General features: G+C 37.2%; 1 protein-coding gene across 2 annotated transcripts; it reads right to left on the bottom strand.

The window, feature by feature from the left end:
- Positions 1 to 4,320: 4,320 nt before the first annotated feature.
- Positions 4,321 to 23,114, bottom strand: LOC106793947 (guanine nucleotide-binding protein G(I)/G(S)/G(T) subunit beta-1). 2 transcript variants are annotated; one of them, XM_014761249.1, is made up of 7 exons: positions 21,860 to 23,114; positions 8,686 to 9,651; positions 6,670 to 6,815; positions 6,249 to 6,542; positions 5,812 to 6,013; positions 5,363 to 5,579; positions 4,321 to 5,067 (listed from the first exon to the last, which is right to left on the bottom strand). In XM_014761249.1, exons 2-7 carry the CDS (start codon positions 8,740 to 8,742, stop codon positions 4,961 to 4,963), a joined length of 1,023 nt encoding a protein of 340 aa, XP_014616735.1. In that variant the 5' UTR covers positions 8,743 to 9,651; positions 21,860 to 23,114; the 3' UTR covers positions 4,321 to 4,960. The 2 variants fall into 2 exon arrangements, with proteins under 2 accessions (XP_014616735.1, XP_014616736.1); XM_014761250.1 differs by lacking the exon at positions 21,860 to 23,114 and adding an exon at positions 11,685 to 11,851.
- Between the last annotated feature and the right edge of the window lie 10 nt (positions 23,115 to 23,124).

The raw sequence follows: 23,124 nt of genomic DNA, 5'->3' as shown, positions 1-23,124 counted from the left end.
ATAGATAGACAAACAAATAAACAAACAAACAAACAAATATATAAATAATAAAAAATAACTTAGAAGGTGGTCGGGGGGGTCGGGGACGGGGGATGAATAGTAATCTTTCACAATAAATGATTGATAAATCATCGTATGCAGCATTATGCGATGTGTAGGGGGGCGGGGCGGGGGGGTTAGGGAAATATGTGTATGTGTGTAATTTGTGTGGCAGGGGGAAGCGTGGTTGGTTCGCCGGAAAGCGATGATTATATATTATTGTTATTTTGTTGGTAATTTGTTGTTGACCATGATGATCATCCTCCTGCGGTGTGTTGAACAAGTGATCGATCGTATAACCATCTTTTTTTCTTCTCTTATATATACTTATATATTAAATATTAATAATTATAAATTACAATAATCGGTAATATTAATATTATCCATTATCATTAATATTATTATTTTTAAATGCATACAATTTTAAACATTTAGTTTTCGACAAAAAGTGGATAGTAGAGGCGAAGGGAAAGGTGGTAGTGGTGGTGGTTGAAGTGGTGGTAGTGGTGGTGGTGGTGGTCGAGAAACAGAGAAACGTGAAGAGCGTGTGCGTGTAATTATTTTTTTTTTTCTTATGTGTGTTGGTTTATATGCCAAGAGAGAGAGAGAGAGAGAAAGAGAGTGAAATGATTGACAGAGATACGAAAGATGAATTACAAATAAAATAAAAATCGTACAAAATCTAGAGTCACGGGAAAATTTAAAACAACGAAATAATAAAAAAAAGAAAGAAAAGAGAGAGAGAGAGAGAGAGAAGATGAACGATTATGCGATTTTTTTTTCAACTTCAAACTTCACACTCCTTTGGATCTACAACTTTTCAAAAGTTTCGAGATAACCATTTTAACCATTTTATTTTCTCCCTATATAAAAAAAAAAAAAAAGATAAAAAAGCAATGGCTTCCTCTCGTTGAAAAAGATCAAAGATAAAAGACATCCTATTATTATTTTTTTGTTTTTCTTATCCAAAACCGGAAGTGACTATTTTAAATCTATCGGTTTAGGATAAAATAAATGAAATGAAAAAATGTTTCGAACGTAAACGATGCATTGTGACATTTACAAACAATTCCATCCGTTCCTCTCATATCCAAACCCCTTTTCATTATTCGATATTTCTCTTTTACGAACGATATACAACACGAAACGTAGAAAAACAGAGAAAGAGAGAGAGAGAAGAGAGAGAGAGAGAGAGAGAGAGAAAAAGAAAGAAAAGAAAGAAAGTTAGGTTTTTACGATCAAAAGAAAAGAAATATTGGCGATCGTTGGGCCCTAATCTTTCACCTCCCTACCTCCCCACCCTCCCGATTATTAACAAATGGCGGAAATACGGTGTCCCACTAATTCGCATATTTTCTTGTTCTATTCAAAAGCGAAAGATTAATAATAAAGATTTGAAATATGTTTTATTAGAAAGTAAAGCAGAAATAGTGAAAGTAAAAAAAAAAAGGAAAGAAAGGAGGAAAGAAAGAGAGAGAGAGATTAAAGTTCTATACAAAATAAATAAGGTTATGTCTATCAAATGAGATTAAAGATGGCGCGTACAAAGTCGGCGTAGCCATTGTTGTTGCAGAGGCGAATCAGCATTTGGATGATTATGATGATGATGACGATGATGATGATAATAATAATGATTACGATGATAATGACAATGATAATAATAATGACGACGATAATAATAATGATAATGACAACACGATCGAGAGTAATTTTAATGATAGCGATAATGATTATAGATAAAAAGAGAAAGTGAAAGAGAGGAAGAAGAAAGATAGAAAAGGGGTGGGTGGGTGGGGGGGGCTGAGGTTTATGAGGATTGATTTTCATTGGCCTTCTCTGCTCCTCCACTCGCTCACATTTGATCACTCGGTTCGTTCATTTGCTGTTCTTGTTCTTGCTCTTGTTGGTTGCTGTTCTCCTGTTGCTGTTGTTCATATCACGCACCAGGTCAAGATTAGGATTATAATAATAATAATAATAATTATTATTATTATTGTTGTTGTTGTTGTTAATAATCTTGTCAGTCAAAGAATTTTCGCGATACGAAGGAAGAGAAGGATAGTGGTTGGTTGTTGTTGTTGGTGTAGTAAAATGTGTGTTTGCGGCGGCGGCGGTGGTGGTGGTGGTACAGGAAACGAAAAATTAGAAAAAAGGCGTGTGGTCCACGCGGCACGCGAGCCGCGTCGTTCTCGCTTCCTTTGTCTTCTTTTTTTTTATCTTAGCGGAGGGCGGGGGACTCTCGCGCGTGATGTTTTTTTTTTTATTTTGTTTAGTTTTTATAGTTTAGTTATGTTCTTTTTTTTTTTCCATTTTATCATTATTATTCTTATTATTTTTTTTATCATTATTCATTATTAATATTAATATTAATATTATTATTATTATTATTTATTATTTATTATTATTATTAATTTTTTTTCGCTGGCATTGCGTGTGGTATTATTATTATTATTATTATTATAATTATAATAATTATTATTATTTTATTATTATTATTTATTCATTTCTTTTATATCTCTGTACGTGTGTTCTTATAATTTTTTATTTCTTGTTAATTTTTTTTATTATTCAGACGTCCGTGCGCGAGTATCTCTCAGTTCCTTTTTTTTAGGTTCGTTTGTTCTCTTTTTTAATTATTTTATTTTTTTTTTTTATTTGTTTGAATCGTTATATCTCATTTTAACTTTTTTTCTCATTTAAATATTTGTTAAATTGGAATTTAATTTAAATACCACGTGTGTGTGTGCGTGCGAGCGAGCGCGCGCGCATGTTTTTACGACGGTGTGCGTTTATACGTTGAAAAAAGAAAAAACGCAATGTGCGAGAGATTATCATCATGACCATAACTTCTTCTTCTTCTTCTTCATTGCTGCTGCTGTTACTAATTTTGTTTCCAATTTTCTGCGTCTGCTGCTGCGCTTCTTCTTCTTACGTTATATATATTCCTGTTCCAACACAACCGCTTATTTTTCTTCTTCTTCCTCCTCCTCCTCCTCCTCCTCCTCCTCTTCTTCTTCTTCTTCTTTTTCTATTTTATTTTTCTCCTTCTCTTTCACGTTCGAATAATAATCGCACAAAATAATAATGCGACGATTTTTATTCATCTCATCATTTATTATTTTTTTTTTATTATTATTTTATTTATTAATTTTCGCTCGTCGCGCCTCGCGTCGGCGTCTTTATCGGCAGTGAACGCTCGGAACCTTACGTTCGGGTCAAGTTATTTAAAAGTTCTTTAGTATTTTTTTTCTTCTTCTTCTTCTTCTCTTTTTTTTTTTTTCTTCATTTTATTTTATTTTATTTTATTTTATTTTTTTTTATTATTATATTCTCTTCACATCATCATCATCATCATCATCATTTTTATATTCTTCTCTAGACGACCACATATCAACATCTAGGATAATATTATTCTCGTAGAACGATCCCCCCCCCCACCCGTCCACATTCTTTCATTTAATCTTCTTCTTCTTCATCATCATCACCTTCGTGTTAAATTCTTTTTCGTATTTTTATCATCACCATCTCTACCGTATGTAATGTTTAATATGCTCTTGTTTCGAAAGGATCGTCAAAAGCCGAGTCAACTGCTGATGTTGTTGCTGTTGCTTCCTCCATTCGAGCAAGTGTTCTCTCTCTCTTTCTCTCTCTTTCTCTTTTTCGCATAATCAAAAGGGTCGGCGTCACATCATACTCGGTTTCATTTGCAACGCGGTCCTTGGAGAAAGGAAGGAGCCCAAAGAAACAAGGAAGCAACGTGTTTTTTCTTCTCGCGAGCGAGGGCGAGAGTATAGTTTTTTTTTTAGTTTTCGACGACGACGACGACAACGACGACGATTCCACAAGTATGCCGTCTGCTCTCTCTCTTTTCTTTTTATGTTTACTTGTTTTCATTATTATTTATTATTATTATTATTATTATTATTATTATTATTATTATTATTATTATTATTATTATTAATATTATTATTATTATTATTATTNTTATTATTATTATTATTATTATTATTATTATTATTATTATTATTATTAATATTATTATTATTATTATTATTAATATTATTATTATTTATTCTTTTTTTGGTATTTCCACAGTTCTACCTTTTTCCCAAACTTTTAACGTCAAAACTTCGTCGTCACATATTACCGTTTCCCCTTCTTCATTTTTATTTCCTCGATTACTTCCTTCTCTCCCACCATTTTAATATTTTGTTGTTCCTTTTCCATTCCCTAATTAATTCTTCTTCTTCTGCTTCTTCTTTTTCTTCTTCTTCATCATCATCATCATCATCATCATCATCATCATCATCATCATCTTGTTCCTTCTTCTTCTTTTTCTTCTTCTATTTTCGCTTTAGTTTCAAAAATGTAGCATCCGAAACGATGGTAAAAATAAGTTGACTTAGAAGCGTTGATACTCGCGGGTAATCTTGTCGCCGACTTTGCCACGTCGCCAGGTTAAGTCAACGACTATGCGTCTATTACGGTAGTCTTTTTTTTTATTACCATCACAACCCAAAACGTTCTTAGAGTCGCTGCTGCTGCTGCTGCTACTGCTACTACTGTTGTTTCTGCTGCTGCTGCTATTGCTGCAATTCTTGTGCTTCTTCTTTTTCTTTGTGCCATTAATGTTGTTATTGTGGTTGCTTTTGCTGCTGCTGTTGTTGTTGTTATTGTTGTTGTAATAATTAATATTATTGTTGTTGCATTTGGTTCCGTTACCGCTGCTCGTCGGATATCCAAAGTTTCTGATCAGCTTAACCTCCGGTGTACCCGGTGGCTCGTTGTTGACCGATGATGTCGCGACTGCTGGCACGCCGGCTTGTTGCTCCGTGATAAGATGGTGGTATCTGATGCTTATATTGTACGCGGACTGGCTGCAGTTGGTTCTTTGGAGGAACGTCTTGGGGGGAGCCCCAAGTTAGTTCCAAATGCGAAGGAATGAGTCCCAAGATCCCGTCGCTACTGCCATACCATCTTCCGTTACACCAAGGCAGGATACGCGATTGTCGTGCCCGGCAAGTATACCTTAAACAAACAATTTTTCTTTACGCGTGTGTTTTTTTTTTTTTTCATTTACAGGGACAATTGTCAATTATATGTGTAATAATACCTAATGGAAAAACTATAATAGCAGGTAAGACAAAATATATATGCGAGAGAAGAAGGTAAAGGTTATTTTAAAGCATTGAGAGAAGGCCCTAAATCAAAAATTCTTCTCTCCCTATACTACTACTATTCTTCAAAAATAATATAATCTTGAAAAATGTTATAAATGGGTAAGGATGAAACACACTAACAATAAGAGAAACAACAAACGTACCAGCTCGCTCGGCTTTCATAGAATCCCATACGTTGCAGTTGAAATCGTCGTAGCCAGCTAACAACAATCTACCGCTCTTGCTGAAAGCTACACTCGTAATACCGCAAATAATATTGTCGTGGCTGTACATCGCAAGTTCTTGATCCGCTCTGATGTCAAATAGTCTGCAAGTAGCGTCATCCGAACCCGTCGCGAAAGCATGTCCGTTAGGGAAGAACTATACCCAAATAAGAAATGTTATTTTTATTTTTAACCACATGTAACACCATAATTGAATGCGAAAGTATATACAAATTATGGTTAGTCATATATTTTTTATATATCATAAAACCACGATTAACGTTTATCAGTTGTGTATGACGAAATCAGCTTTCCTGACAAAAATACCAAAAAAATATTATTTATGCGTACGTGTTCTATATATATATATATAAATATGCGTGATTTACCGTAACGGCGTTTATGTCACTCTCGTGTCCAGGGAAAGTCTGTTTGCAAGACCCTTCGCGAATGTCCCAAAGTTTAGCACTAGCGTCGCACGCACCGGAAACGAAGGTACGCGTATCGGGAGCCAGCGATAGGGACATGACGTCTCCTGTGTGACCGATGAACGAAGTGCATTGTTGACCAGTCTCGATATCCCATAGAGCACTGAATTAAAATATCAAAAAGATCTTTACTCAAATTTTTTTCTCATTTGACACAAATATACATATTATATATTATCTAAATTTGAATAATTTATTATACGGTTAGGATCTCGATTAATTAATGATGTTATTATAGTTTGTTTAACAAACGGATGATCTAAGTATATAAAATAGAATGATTATCAAATTAATCCGTATAGTATGTTTAGTGAATTGAGAAATGTGTAATTTCTTACCAGGTCATATCACCGGAGCTAGTTACGATTTGGTTGTCGTCGTAAAATCGACAACAGGACAAGTATCCGGTATGTCCTGGTAATTCTCTGCTGACCCGTACATTTCCTTCTCTTGTTTTAAGGCTATAAATGGAACATATGTTGTCCAGGCCACCGCAAGCCACGTAACTACCCGACGGTGCATACGCGCAGGTCATCACCCACGATGAACGTAAAGGGATGGCATGTACCTTGTTGGTCGTATAACTATCCCAAACGATCAGCTTACCGTCTTGCGAGGCGGATACTAAATTTCTACAAGTCAAACCTTCGATTTATACACCCCAAAGCTCGAAACAACAAAATCATTAACGGAAAAAAAGAGACACAAAAATCTATTCTATAATCTCTATTAAACAAGATTAGAATATTTTGATAATACCTAGAATCACTTCCCCAATGCATAGCATAAATCTTAGCCAAGTGACCTCGTAAGGTACGTCTCGTACGCATTTGTATTCGACCAATTGGTTCCAAGCCGGCCGTCGCTTGGTCCAAACTGGTGTCGCATGCAGCTTTTCTTGCATCCTACGTGAAACCAAATATACACAATCAATTTCCAAATCATCCTTGTCAATTGTATTATTATACATTGGTGTGTGTATTAAAAGAACCAAAAATGTAGGCTGGGGGGGCATGATTCTTCTATGTTAAATGATTTATAATGAACGGGGATCGATATTATTGATCAAAAAAAAGGGGGAAAAAAGTGATAAGAAAGAGTCGTACATGTATGAAGAATAGGAGAAACAAGACGTAGAGTGAGCAAGGAAGACAGACAGAAAGAGAAAGAGAGAGAGAGAGAGAGAGAGGGATGGTGGCGTATTGATCAGAGAAGCGATGGCTATGCCGCGCCCTACCACCACCACCACAGAACACCAACACGGCCAGCGACTAGCGTGTCTCACCTCCACCACCACCACCACCACCACTACTATTATACTACTACGATCTCACCACCATACAGAAAGCTCCACGGTGCACGCTATGTCTCAGGGTTTTCTCTCTGCTTAGGAGAAGTTGTGTGCTGCTTCCGTTATTATGCTACTTTCATCACCATCACCACTTTTAACTATAACCACCCCCCTCTATCACTCTTTCTCAGTCGAGTTATTTTTAATCAACGAATATACCAGTAATTCAACGGGTATCTAAAAAAAAGAGCCTATGTGTTGGTTACTTACTGAAAACTTTTGTAAGAATGGTAATAAACCAAATTTGATACGTGTCCAGAAGTTGGGTATATGTTTAGAATCTTGTTACTTTTGTCTATGTGTTATTAATTTGAAGTATATGATGATATTAGGCTCTTTTTTTTTTTAGACATTCGTTCAATTTATCATAAAAAGTTAGGTTTTGATAGTGGGAAAAATAATAAGATTAGCAATAAGGCTGAGTTAATGTTGAGAAACTCGTAAGCAGATGAAAGGAAAAGAAGGATTAAATCGTGTTAATTTTTCAGTTTAACGATATCGTGCAAATGACGTTGGTAAATGAGACAGACAAAGAAAGAAAGAGAGAAAAAGGTTAGTGTAAATAAATAAATGTGTTTCATACGATTGACAAGGATGAAGAAGATGAAGAAGAAGAAGAAAAAAAAACTGAAAAAAGGAGTCGGTGACTCGTTAAGGAATGAATAGGGGGAGGTTAGGGGTGAGGGTGGGTGAGGGGGGTTTCAAGACCGTGTTTAACGGCAAGTGCACTTCGCCCGAGAGATGCCCGAGACTTTTATCTTTTAAAACAATGCACTGCTGTTGCACGTAGAACTGTTGCTTTGTGTCTTTGGGAAGCTGAGCCGAGACAAGTAAAGCAAAGCAAAGCAAAGGAAAGCAGAGCAGCAGCCAGTTTGTCAGTCGATTATGAAAAACAAAAAGAAGATAAGGAAAAATTTGCACGAATTTCTTGATGATAATGATGAGAATTATTAAGAATATACTTGAGAACGCGAATTCAGTGTTCTCTTGATTAACATACTCTCGGTTTTTTTTTAACGGATTTCCTACTACATTACTTTGTTTTTATCCTCTACCGGATAATAAAGAAGTTTTATCTTTCCTTTCTAAGTAATCAAGGTAAATGTTGCAATAAAAAAGCTAAGAGGAATTGTAAGATTAAATTTACATATTTGAAAGGTTATAACTTACTTACTTCGGTGATAATTAACGAAGATAAGCAAGCAAGCAAGCTTTAGGAAGATTCGAATTTCATTGATAGAGGTATCATAATCCGTTTAGGTCAGCAATCTTCTCCACAGCGTGATCATCACTGACGTCAATAACATAAGGACAGCGGGGAAAGGATACGGTGGAGGATCATTGAGGGATGAAAAGAGGTGGAGGAGAAGAAGAAAAAATAAACAATGTGGTGTGATCGATTCTTACTCGGGAAAACAACTTACTCGAATAGCATTTTTGAGGGTCTCCGCCTCCTGGCGAAGGCTGTCGAGCTCATTCATGGTGCCCGTCGTGTTTGCTGCGACTTTCTGTACTTCTCGATAATCCGTTTAAGGAGGGTGGGTGGGGGTTAAAAGAAGAATCCGTCCGTAGTAGTAGTAGTAGTAGTATTTGGAAGGAAATCGTAGATTAACTGTTTATTAGTTTTAAATTTCGAAGATTGTTTGTTGCTTTTTATGCAACAACAAGGGGGGAAGGGAGGGGGCCTTGTTGGCCGGTCACACCGATGTTGCACCGGTGTCACGCCGTCGGTTGCGTTGCTTGTAATTGTAATTGTTGTTGTTCTTCTTTTTCTTCTTCTTTCTTTTCACTTTCTTCCTGCGAAGAAGAAGTTGGTAATTCGCCGTGAAGAAGAAGAAGTTTTTTACGTTTTTGAACGTTGGACGACGATGATGTACGAGGTGGTGTAGTTGGAGGTAGTGGTGGTGGTGGAGGAGGAGGTGGAGGAGCAGGTGGAAGCGGAGTTGGAGGAGAAAGTGGAGGGAGGTGAAAAGGTAAGAATGCAAGGACGAGGACAAGAATAATAGGAAATGAAGAAGAAGGTCCCTTCTTATTGCGATGACTCTTCTTTTCTTCTTCTTTTTCTTTTTCTTCTTCTTCTTCTTCGATATACAACGTTCCCAGTCCGGCGGATGGTGGTGACAACAGCAGCCTTTCCACAAGTAACGCTACTGTTGCTGTTGCTACTACTACTACTGCTGCTATTACTGTTGCTATTACTGTTGCTATTACTGTTGCTATTTCTGGCCGAGAATAGCTTGTTTCTAAAGTTTTTCCTTCAGCTAATAACTTGGCGGCTTCCGCTTTCGTTACTTTTACTGGTACCACCGGAAGAACCAGAGCCAGGCCAACGCCGACTCGTCCACCCCTCGCGCCACCTTCGACGCTTCCGAGCGAGACCGTTGCCACCCCTGAAAAATCATCAATTTGTTTATTTTCATTGATAGTTACTACTACTTTACTACTTCTTCTTATTCTTATTCTTATTCTTCTCCTTCTTTTTCACTCAAAATTCTAATTTTGTTTCTTATCATTAATTTCTCGATATATCATCGTGCAATTCATGGTACACTCAACGGCTCTTTTTTTCCCATCGAATGAAGTTTCAAGCACACATTGAATGCTTGAACCTAACGAACCAACAACAACACCATCGCTGACTGACTGACTGACTTAATCAGAAATCGCACGATAAGGCCCATCTTTCGCAAATAACAGATAAATAACAGTTCTCTTGCCTCGAGATAACGACTGCACTTTTTTTTTTCTCTCTTTATCGTGGGTTTTTGTGCACCGATTCATACCACCACCAAACCCTTCTTCCCTCCCTCCCTAACCTTCTTATTTCGTTTCTCTTACGATTAAAGATATCCAATTGTTGTTGTTTTTTTGTTTTATTTCTATTTACAGCGACCTTTATTTCAACGCGATGATTTAAATTTTCTTTATTTACAATTGACGTCAATTTTTTACAAATGAATTTTACTTAAACGAATACGAATTTTTGACAAATTTCGATTCATTTTTATCGAGGAAAATTTGATAGAATGAATCGACGATTTCAACGAAACACGTGAATCATCATGCTGCACAACTCGTTATTCCCAAACACTAGTACTTTTTTTTTTCATTTTTTGATAGATTACATCGACACCTAAAATAATACGTTTTTCACTTTAAATTCCACAATTCGTTTTGATAAGAATTAAACGAATCAAATATTTGATCGTACTAATCATATAATACTACGTTGAAAGAAAACAAAAGAAAAAATAGGTTTTACGATCTGGATCAACGAAATCTCGGAAGGACAGGGAAACGGGGAATAAGAAGAACAATTCTTTGTGGCAAATGATCGAACAGTAGTGGAGTTGTTTTTTGGGGGTTTTAGTGAAAAAAAAATTTGGTGCGTCGGCACGAGGAGGAGTAAAAACGGTGGCAACGAGCGTCCTTCACCTCCAAAAGGTGGTATCGCAACCCGGGGAAACCGGGGGTTGTCGATCCAACGCAAGGTGTTCTCATTTTACGGAGCCGGCGAAATACTTTTGACGCATGCGCACTAAACATCTTTATGAAAATGGAGATGGTAGGGTAGAACGGAGGAGTTAGTCATTTCTTCTTTATAACAGAATTTTTATCTTATATTTTTGTTGTTTTTCTTTTTTGGTTTTCGAAACTTGGTACGACACGTATCCCATCGATTCTTCCCTTTTTTTTTTTTCTAACGTGAAAAATCTCCAACTAGGAACGAACGTAAAATGTACGAAGAATAAAAGTAGAAATCGTACGGTCTCGTTTTCAATTATCCTGTCATCCTTCGAACGAATGTCAATGAACACTATTGTGAAATCTATTTAAAAATAAATTCATGATAGATTGACAATTATTGAATGAAAAAGATAGATAGATAGATAGATAGATAGAGAAAGAGAGAGAAAGAGAGAGAGAGAGAGAGAGAGAGAGAGAGAGAGAGAGGGAGGGGAGAAAAGAAATATGGCCGGTTCGATCTTAATTCAGTAGTTCTAGCTGGTAGAATCGATTATCGATATTCTCTTGATGTTCACGCTGAACAACAGGCTCCCATATTTAATGTCATTGGATATATATTTCCCCCACCCCTCCACGACAAAAGGCACTAATCTACGGATTGATTAATTTGGCACAATGACCTTTTCGAAATGTTGCACCAAAATTTGGAGAACAGAAGAACCCATCGAATCTCGTCCAATCGGAACACGCCATTTCGTATGCCATTTTCTTTTTTTCATATTTCCAATTTAAAGTGAATCCAAAAAGGAAATTAATTGAAATGAATACGAAGAAGGATGACGGGAAAGAATAAGACCGATAAAGAGAAAAAAAAATGGTTGAAAAGGAGAGAAAGAGAAAGGGAAAGAAAGAGAAAGAGAAAAAGAGAGAGAGAGAGAGACTTTATCGAACTTACACTCGCCTTCCCTCATCCACTCCTGTCAGAGCGTCATCGAGCTAACACGAACATAACCTCCGCGACGAGTGCGACGTACGACGAAACCGTCGGAGGAGGAGGAAGAGGAAGAGGAGGAGGAGGACGAAGCGGAAGAAGAAAGGGAGGGGAAGGAGGAAAAGAAGGAAGGGAAGGAGGCGGAGGAAGAGGAAGAAAAGGAGAGGAAAGAAGAGGAGGTGGAGGTGAAGGTGGAGGAGGAATGAGAAACGATACCGTGGAAAGTATTTGCGTGGTTCGGCGCCAGGTTGCGCTCTCTATCATCCAAAGGAGTCACGGAAGCGAAACAGAGGAAGTTCCTTGCGCGAGAAGTAGTATACTCCTCTTATCTTCCTATATATAAAACTTTTCCCCTTCTCTGGTGCTACTACTACTACTACTCTACTACTACTACACCACCACCACCACTACCGCCACTACTACACTACCACCACCACCATCACCACCCCTTCTTGGCCTTCCCCTTTTTCTCTTCTTCTTCTTCTTCTCAAGCGGCAATATTTGCTGCTGTTGCTGTTACTGTTGCCGGTATGAAAAACGTGAAGAGACTTTTCTTCCACCTCCTCAACAAACAACTTGACTCGTCGAACTTCGATACGCAAGATGCGATTTTCATAGAGAAGAGGATGACACTACACACGTTAGGGAGAGCTCGCTCATTGGCTGCGTTTATTTTATATAGAGCTTTCTTTTTAATGCCGCGTTCACAGAACTGAAGAGAGAACAACCACAGCACAGCACAGCACAGTACAGCAGAGCACAGCACATCACCACCACACCACCACCACCACCACCATCATCACCGTGGGAGAGCGACGAATCGATGAACGACCGACCGACCGACGTCTTGCCCCTCCACTCCTACAACCCTCCCAACACCCCCGCAACACTACCTCACTCTCTCTCTCTCTCTCGTATTCGCACACACTAACTCGCTCGCTTACTCACTCTAGCTATCTATCTATCTATTTATCTATCTTCTTTCTTCGAAACACTCTAGACAGAATCAGAAAGAGAGAGTGGGGAGTGAATTAGCACGTATATGACCACACATATTATACATACACGCATGTGTAAGAGAGAGAGAGAGAGAGAGAGAGAGAGAGAACGAGACGTACGTGTTTTGATCGACGATTTTACACGGCTGAGTAAAATGAGTTTAAATAGAACAAATAAAAGTAATATAAGTGTCATATACGAGAGAGTTTGTATATAAAAAAAAAAAAAAGGGGTAGTAGGAGATTCGACGACCAACGACGAAGACACGTTCTCGAACCACACCCAGAGAGGATGTGGTTTAGAGAGAGAAAGAGAGAAAAATAAAGAGAGAGAGAGAGAGAGAGAAGGCCGGCCGGGTGGACGAAGAACACGCCGCGCCGTGGTAAGAGCAAAAGAGGGGAAGGGGTTGCGCGCGCCAGAGAGAGAGAGAGAAAGAGAGAAAAGTGTGTGTGTGTGTGTGTAAACGAGCGAGAGAGAGAGAGAGAGAGAAAGGATTGGTGGCGCCATCACGCATGCTTATCGACACAACTACCGGCGTCGAGAGGGCACCACCATCGTTTGCTCCTTGCATGACAGGTTGCTGTTCGCGGACGCCACCAACGATGAGATGATTCGTCGTCGTTGTCTCGATGTATTTTGACAAATAATTCGATAATTCGCAATTTTCTGATTACTTTTTTTGGCCATTTTATTTAATCATATTTTCAACTACACTTTTCCTCTTCTCTTGATCATATTTCCTATACCACCCATTTTTTTTTTTTTTTTATAACAAATAATCGGATATGACTCGTCGATGACCACTAGAAAATGGACGGAACACATTGGTGTGTTTTATCTCGTAAGGGATAAAAGAAAAAAAGGAGGAAAGAAATTGTTGGTTTTTGTTTTAATTACCTTGTAATATTTGATTTAAGGCAAAAATAGAGTTTGTATGAAAGAAATACGATATAAAAAAGATGATATTAATTAAATGTTAAATGGACCCGCGATGAAATATATCGAACGGAGCTGATTAGGGGTCCATCCTCGTCGTTCGATCCACACATTTTCATTCTTATCTCTTCTTTGTCCCACCTCTCGTGAAAAAAAAAAAAAACGTTGGATGGTACACGTGTGTAGGTAATTATTTGTTGGAATTGTTCATTTTCTCATTTGTTATTGGCTAATCGTTATTTAATGCAAACGATTGAGAAATCCCAATAGGAAGATAAAAGTTTCGAATCGTTAAGAAGGACTTCAGATTTCAGAAGAAAATCAGTATTTATAGACTTGACTATATGCGCGCGAAGATTACATATCCACGCTTTGGAAAATTATGTATATCTACAAAGAAATCTGGCAATCGTCCAACATCCAAAATTCTCAGAAAAGGTGGACCGTGAAAACGGATCGCGCATTTACTTCATCTTACTTTTTAACACATCGAAACTCCGTATGGGTAAAATATGGGTGGTGGTGGTGGTGATGGTGTTAGTGGTGCGGGGCGCATTTACGTGTGAGATTTAGTCGAAACACACACTTGTTGTGTCGTCGTCGCGGCGCTTTTCCCCATTAGATTCTTCGTGTACCCCGAGAGAGGTATTCTATAAAAATACTTTTTATTTTCTTCTTCTTCTTTTTTTTCTTTTTTTTTTACTTTATTTTCTTTTTTTTTCTTTTTTACTTAACGGGCTTTCGCTTTATTCGAGCCAGAGCCTGAACATGACCACGAACGGAACCGCTAATAGCGTTCTCGATTGGCTGCACCAACATAGACAGAGGGTGCTCAAAGAACAAGGTGCGTGTTCGGTTGATTAACGACTTGTTCGATCGTCGAGGAGAGGAGGCTTGGCCAATGTGCTTTTCTCTTTCTCTTTCTCTCTCTCTCTCTCTTTCTTTCTCTCTTAACCTCCCTCTCTCCCTCCGTTCATCATCCCTTTTACTCTCACTCTCACTTTTACACACGGTAATAGAGCCGAAATTCTTTTCCCTTTTCCAACAGATATTGAAATGAAGTATACGATCGATCGTATTTGTTTGTAAAAACAACCCTTCCTCCTCCTTACTATTATTTATCTAATTTTTGATCTTCTAATAACAAATAAGCTGGAAAATCGTCTGATTGTAATTTCGAATCAACAGGGTGTTGATATTTCGATTAATTTGACAGTCGAAACGAAACGAAACGAAACGTTAGTTTTTGATATCTGAATATCCCTAGAAAGGGGTAATCCCTCTTCATAGTGTCGTCGTCGTAGACTCCCGGATGCGCGAATGGGAGCAACAGTTGAGCCGTTGCCAGGTCAACGTCCAATAAGATCCTTCTTCCCCCTTCCCTCTCTTATTCTAGCGTTCCACACCAACCGCTTTACGACTCCGACGATGCAGAAGCACGCGGGATATTGGCAAAACTAGGAACGAGGAACGTCCTTGGATTATCGAAGTCCCTGACTAAACGCAACGGTTTCTTTGGGAACTTGTAGGGAAGGAAGAAGGATGGCATTGAAAGTAAGAAAATAATAAGGGAAGGGGTAAAAAGAAAGAGAGCATGTTTCGAGGGACGCTTCAGAAGCGTGTCTGCTGTTCGGAAGGTTACACCTGCCAAGGGAACTCGATTATTGTACCACCACCACCACCACTACCACTTAACTTTATTCCAGAGAACGTTGCCAAAAACAACTGATTGTTATCCAACCTGTTAACTCTTTACTCAAACCCCTCTTTTCTCCACCACTTCCTGCATTAAACCAACGAGCTTTTTTTCTTTTTTTTTATTGACATTTGCATTTGATATCTCATCGATATTGAACACTTTGTAGATCTAATACATTTGTCTAAATAAATAGATTTGTTTATGATATCACAAAATGATGCTGCTATTGGACGGTACAGTATTAACAGTATGTTTTTTTTCGTGATTGATGACGAATTACGATACGATTTAAAGTATCCTTATTTTGATCGGTTAGAAGAAGATGACTAAAAGAGCAAGCAGAACGACATACGCGACCTACTTTCTTTTTTTCTTCACGCATAGAATCGAGTGCTTGCTGGCTGGTGGTGGTGATGGTGGTGGTGGTGGTGTGCGTCGTCTTTTAGGTTGCAACTTAACTTTACTCGAGAGTCGAGTCAACGGGACATCAAGTGTCTCTCTCTCTCTCTCTCTTACTCTCTTTTTACGATGACACGAGTCTTCAACTGGAGCTAATAAGAGAGCCACCGACTGCTATGACGAAAGCGACGCTCGTTCCATTTACGCGAGCAGTACAAGTTGAAAGGAAGAGAGAAAGAGAGAAAAAGAGAGAGAGAGAGAGAGAAAGAGAGAGACGAAACAAGCGGAAAAGGAAGATGGAAGGGAAACGAGCGCGATACGAGCGCGAAATAATGAAAAAATAACAACAGACACGCCCGAGAGAGTTGCTTGCTGTTTTGCTGAGAGAAAGAGAGAGAGAAAGAGGAGTAGTCCAGGGTTGGTTTGTGCGCGTGTGCTACTAGCGAGTACGGGATTATTAATCGACTATGGTTCATGAATGTGGTCACGTATATACATGAAAAGGGGGGTAAATACATTATGTATATAATGTGTGCATAGTTATGATACATATATCATCCTATTGATGAAAGTATATGATGTTTATGTATATGAGTATATATATATACAAACGTATACGTTAATGTATGTAACATCGATATCCTGAAAGGTTTGACGTTAACACACGAAAACAATATTTTCAACGTTAAGTATTCTACTTTTGGCACGGCAACTCTCGGAATAGTATACTCTTCTTCACAAAGTACTTGCTGCAAAGTTAAAATAAGACTTGACGCACGACAAGCACCAACACCACCACAACCACAACCACCAAGCTAGCTAGCTAGCTAGCTAGCTAATCGATCGATCCTGAGAAAGTAGGAAGGAAGAGATCGATCGTTAGTTAAGAAAATTCTGTAATCGTCTCAACGTCCTTTATTATTATTATTATTATTATTATTATTATTATTATTATGGCTACTTTTTTCTTCTGCTAATAGTCTAACGGGTTTTTAGTTTCCGATTGAATAATCTAATGTAATAATTTAACGAATAGAATCATGGAACGAAGTAATAGGACACAATGATCAATAAATTCAAACTCTGCTGGAACGTTTGTTTTTTTTTTTTTTTTTTTTTATAAATATTTCTAAAAATAACGCAACTTCAATTATGCATTACGATTATTTCACGTCGTATTTAAAATAAAAAAAAAAGTAAAAGAAAACAACACTTTATTCGATTCCCGATTAATTCGTATCACTTTTAAGTTATATTCGTATTCACTTATAAGTTATACTCGAGATAATAATGTGCATATTTGTGCGTATCGACGTCAGAACAAAAAAAAATAAAGAAGAAAAAAGGTAAAAAGAAAACGTGTGTAGTAACCCATCTTGAAAAGAAGAATAAGAGGAGGACAAGAAGAAGATAGAAAACGGCGACGACGACGACGACGACGATGACACCGTTGGTGGAATCGGGTGGAGCACCGGTGGCAGGTGAATGACGTCATAAGTAGGCTCGTGACGTCAACGACATATAATCGAAACGATTCTTTTTTTTTCTCTCTCTCTTCTTTTCCCAACGCACGTTTTGAAATTCAATATGAAATAAAATAATAATATAACAATAATGATGGATTCTTTTTTAAAAAAAAGTAAAAATGAACGACGACGCGTTTCGTTTTTTCTTTTTCGGTCTCACTCTCTCTCTCCATGGTAACTTCCAGTGAAATCGATAATTTTAAAAAAGAAAAAAAAAAAGGAATACGAACGAAGAGAATGCATTTTTCGAACCGCGCGGATGCAATTTCGCGATTATGTCCGTTAAGAAATTAAGATCACGAATAGAGAGAAAGAGAGAGAGAGAGAAAGAAAGTTTATGTGTGTGTGTGAGAGAGAGAACGTTTCGCTATTTTTACGAGCCACGGGTGTGACGTCAAAAGAAGGGAGCGAAAATGGCAGTCGAATGTTTGGATTACTTAAGAATCTAGAACGTTCACAAGGAATATCGGCTCCGCGAGTAGATTAAAAAGAATCTTCATCAGATCGTTCAACTTTCTTTGTTAAGGGTGAAAAAAAAAATAGTTACGGAATAATAGTACTCGTTTGAGAATAAATTAACGACGAAAAATGATTCTCATATTTGTCAAAGGAAACGATGCAAGAATAATTCGGAGTCACGTTGTTGTCCCATTTTTATTTTGATATAAGCATTCGCAAAATCAAAAAAAAAAAAAGAAAAAATAAAATAAAATTCAACGTAATATTCAACTCTCGATGGATGCAGAGTTTGAAATTTCAACGAATTATTTTCTCGTCAAAGGAATGATCCTTTCGTTCTCACCCTCACCACCCTTTGTTTGGAATTATACAAAAAGAAGAAAAAAAAGAAGTGCAAAAAAAGTAATTCGTAGCGATGAAATTAGATGAAGATAGAGAAAGAGAAATGGTGGCAGGACGTGACCCCGTGGGCGGAAGGAGGGCTGCTGGACCGGATGGATAGACGAAGAGGAGCTGGAGGAGGAGGAGGAGGGTGTACAGAAGGGAAGCTTCTCTTCTATACTATACAACTCGCATACGTTGACCCTTTGCGGTGGTCAAGTAGCCCGACCTACTATTTGTCCTACGAAACGTGTTACTACTACAATTTTTTTTTCTTTTTTTCTTTTTCTTTTTTCAAATTTTACTACAAACTTTCAACATATAAACGTAAACTTTAAGCTATGTCAATAAATTTCATCAATTTACTCTCTCTCTCTTTCTCTTTCTCTCTAATGAAATATTGCGTTGCTTGAGAAGTTCGTACAAATTGGTATTTTTAATGTACACGCTTATAATCACAAACATATATACACACACACACACACATTTTGCTCTAAATTGATAGAAACTTTTTGGAGAAAATCTAAGTCAAATCGTATGACAATAAATAATAAAAAGAATAAAATGCTAAAGTAAAACAAACGTTGTTTTTTGTTTTTCTTTTTTTCATTTAGTTTCCATCGGTTGCAACAATTTTGAGAAACGAACAACCGATCGAAGGAAATCAAAGATTGAATATTACAATTGTAGATTAATTCACGTGCATCGTGGTACCGTTTTAAATATGATTTCGAATATTAGTCTAAATGATAAAAGAATGTTTAAAAAAGTTTCGTAAATAATTCCTCGTAAAACGTTACGAATTTTCTTCATTTTCAAAGAGACACACGACAGAATCAGTCGTTCGTATAAGACTAGAGACGACAACAACACAACGATGAAGATAACAACGAATTTCGAAGCAATTAAAGTCGATTAAGGCAACTGCACCGGGCAATTGTGCGAATGACCAATGACCAATGAGAATGTCGAGTACTGTAACCGTTTCTTTTATATTTCTCTTATTATTCGATTTTATTTTTTATCTTCACATACCCGACATTATTTTCCAAAGAAAAAATCAAAGTACCTTTTACCATGAGATTTCTTCAATATATTACGTTTATTGAAATTTAACAACAATTTTTCATTATAATATAATAAATAAATGATATTAAATCTCGGTAGGGGTAGTGTGTGTGGGGGGGGGCTTTTTTTCAAGGGTTAATCAAAATTTGAATTACCGATATTGATTGCTAATTTTGTATTTCTTAATCTTGTTCTCACGCTAGAGTTATTAAATATATTATTCGTATATGTATTATAATAAACGTGCAGCATGAGAGCATTGGTAAAAGGTATATACCATACGTTGATAGTGAAAGGAGAGAAATTTATCGAGAAATGAGCCATTATTATTTCGGATGAAAATAACATTTAACCTACTAATGAGAAATTACCTGGCATTATTTGAAAAGTGAATCTAACGAAAGTAAAAAATAAAAAGGTTGTTGTTATTTTTATTTAATTTCCATTAGCTGGAATATTTCTTACATTTATCTTCTCTTTCTTCTTCTTCTTCTTATTCTTCTTATTATTATTATTTTATGTTTTGTTTGAATTCTCATTTCTTTGAACAGATACAAAGTCGAGATGTTACACCAACTAAAAGCGAGTTTGTTTTCGCGCGAGTCTCATCTCGGTGTATATGCTAGATGGTATTATGCAAGTCCCCGTTACTCTAATTGCGTGTAGCGAGATAACCACGAGCCGGAGCCGAAGCCGAAGCCTCGTTAAATAAACGTCACAGGCATTGCACCGCAAGTGAAAAAATTTTCCAGATCGCTACGAACGAATAAACAATTGCTTCTTTCCCCTCACACCCACCCACCCCCCTCCCAACCATCCAAAAATAAAAATACTGCAAATCCTTCCTCTCTAATGCTTATCAAAAACAAACGATTGTGGATTATTTTTTTTTATTCAATTGGCCAATAAATTTCGACCGACTTTTATTTTTTGTTTTGCTGCTACGTTAACATTATTTTATTCAAAATAATAATGTAAAATTCGTAAGGATTTGTTAGTCCACTCGGTAGGATTGATCAGTCAAAAATTTACAAAATTATATATTTAATATGCAACATCTTCAAATCCTTGCAGTTTGTTTTTGTTGTTGTTTAAGATTTTTGTAAAACTAGATGAACTTATTAGTCATCTCAATGAATTGATGATCGTTACAAAATCTTGAACAAATGTCGTCGATTAAATCGTTTTCTCTTTTTTTTTTGTTTTTCTTGAAAGAAATGGAGAAAGAGAAAGAGTCATTATCCACTCAATTTCAGGAGTTAAACGTCCTTAATCGAGTACTGGAATATTGCGGTTGATCTGTGTCGTTCCACCGGTGCTCAGAATTAAAAGATATTAGGTTGAGTAACATTCGTGACGCAGGTCACGTGTTAATTTTCCAGAATTACGAATAGTAGGCGGACAACGTCGTTGTAACTAGTGAAATAATCGTTTATCTAGAAAGTTAAGATTCGCGACGACACACGAAAACACTTAAAACTAAGATGATAATAAAATAATATCTTAGTGCATTTCAAAATTCATTAGGCGTATCAGATATATCAACACGACAAATTTGTTTGAAAACCTTCTCTTTGTGTCGATAAGAAACATTCATTTGTAACAATGTTCATCGCAAGGCAATTGATCGAGTCCCAGAGATCTTTAGAAAAATCATGTCGACAAATGCACTTCTCGACAAAAGAAACTGTGCAATCATGAACTTTAGTTCTTCTATGACAGTCGAAGAAAAAAAATTAGAAAAGAAAATAGTACTGGCAATTATCTTCGGTACAAATATTGTCTATTCAATTTTTGCATCTTTGCGAGAACAGAAGAAAATATCAATGCAAAAGATGCTAAGAGAAAAATTCACTCTTTACGCTAATATTAGTTCAAACATCTTTCATTATTCGATACTAACAGCGAGTCTTAACTTCTTTTCCATAAATGTGTTCTATTTGACAGAAAGCAAACTTCATCGAAATGATATTGTAAGAGTAACATTCAAATGTATACGCTAAGCAAGCAATGACATAATATTTGTATAACGTAGACGACATTTTATATAACTTATCGCATTTATTGCATTCAAGTACGAATAAGTAATATGAGTTTGATAAAAATATTTTGCATACGATACAAGTTTCAACAATCACAAATAATCGAATGATAGAATCTTGAGGAAACTTGTCAACGCGAAACTGTAATATTTCCATGTAATAAAAAACTACTATGAAGTAGAACCTGGAATGAAAGCAGGAAGAAGCTCGTTATCGCAGTACCGGTTAGTACTGACTCATACGAAAAAGTCGACGATACAAAAGGATTACTTTGATATAACCTAAGAAAAAATATAGAAAAAAAAATGTTAAAAAATGAAAAGAAGGAAGAAGAAAAAAGAAGAAAGGAAGAAAAGACAAAATATAACTCGGACGTTGGAACAAAATAGAAAATTAAACGTAAAGGAGATCGATAAATTCGGATAGTTTTAGGTGTTTAAGAATGGAGTATAAATTTTGACAGTAGAGGCCTAGGCAGCGGCCATATTGGCTACCGACGTTGTGCCGCTCGTTGTAAAGCAAACTGAAAATGACGTTCGAGAATTGACGAAAGAAGGAAAATAAAGACGATTGTACATAGTTGAAGGATTAATTAAGTTAATTATTCGATGGAATGATAATTAAACGTACCTGGAGCTCCCTGACGGAGCTTCGAAGACGATCGAATTCCCGGCTCGTCGTCGGTGCGTTGGCCTCTCTGTCCCACCTACAGAGTTCCCTGCTTCTCTCTCTCTCGCTCTTTCTCTCTCTTCTCTTCTCTTTCTTCTCCCTCTCTCCAATCTATTCTCTCTTTCTCACGCAACGGCGAGGAGGTGCCTCGAGGGGATTCGTCGTGTCGCTTCGACTTTCCTCACATCGATTACTACGCACTTTCCTTACTTCTTTTTCTTTTCTTTCTTTCTTCTTCTTCTTATTCACAGCGAATACACGATCATCGACAGTTGTATAAATGTATGTATATATGCAAGATGTATGTATGTATGTATGTATGTTGTGTCTGTGCGTAACGCGAGTACTTCAACGAGGAGCACAAGGAATGAAAAACAACGTACTTATTTAAGAACCGACAATTTAATGACACTTTAACGTCGTCGTCGTCGTCGTTGTCGTCGTCGTCACGAATCGAATCGATTAACAACACCGCGAGAAATGGATTTACATTTAAACAATAACTCTATCGGCGTCTCACTATAAACTCCTTCTTCTCTTCTTAAACTTTATTTATTACTTTATTTATATTTATTTCTTTTTTTTTTTCAGGTTATAAAAAGTTGAGGCGTCCACGCGAGAAGAGAATGACTCGGTGTGAGAGAGACAATGATGGGCCGTGCCGAGAACCCGAACGTTCCCGACCACTACCACGAAACGAAACGAAACGAAACGACGATCAGCGAGTAGGCGCGCGCGCGTTTCACTCTCTCTCTCTCTCTCTCTCTCACACACACACTCTCTTTCTCTCTTTTTCTTTATTTCTATCTCTTTTATTCTTTCCCTTTCTATCTCCTACTCTTTTTTTTCTTTATTTATCTTTCTCCTTTTACATATGCACTAAATATTCACGCACGAATAATATACGAAAGATCTACGAACTACGAACGAATGTGCGGAACGAACGGAACGATGAACCGACTGAACGAACGAACGAACGGTCTTACGTAGTAGACGACACCAATACACTTACTAATAAAAACACGTACAGGTAGCGCACGCGACACGATAGATCGTTTTCAAAAGGGCGAGCAGCGCGGCGCACGGGCGTCGACGATCGTTTTCATCCCAGGACGAGGAGAAGGAAGAGGAGGAGGAGTGGAAACGACGCCAGCGACACTCTGCCTTTTTGCGGATGCTAACGAAACTACTGATATTGCTGCTGTGATGGTGTTGCTGCTGCTGTG

The sequence above is a fragment of the Polistes canadensis genome, unplaced genomic scaffold (assembly GCF_001313835.1).
Source record: "Polistes canadensis isolate GaletaPanama2010 unplaced genomic scaffold, ASM131383v1 scaffold_21, whole genome shotgun sequence".
NCBI lineage: Eukaryota > Metazoa > Arthropoda > Insecta > Hymenoptera > Vespidae > Polistes > Polistes canadensis.
This window is presented reverse-complemented; position numbering and strand designations above follow the sequence as displayed.

Bases quoted from the DNA above. Each gene is read 5' to 3' on its own strand.
- LOC106793947 (XM_014761249.1), bottom strand. From the start codon at position 8,742: ATGAATGAGCTCGACAGCCTTCGCCAGGAGGCGGAGACCCTCAAAAAT. The intron at 6,014-6,248 runs GTAAGAAATTAC...ATTTTAATTCAG, and splicing joins AGCTCCGGTGATATGACCTG to TGCTCTATGGGATATCGAGA. The intron at 5,068-5,362 runs GTACGTTTGTTG...TGTTTGTTTAAG, and splicing joins TATGAAAGCCGAGCGAGCTG to GTATACTTGCCGGGCACGAC.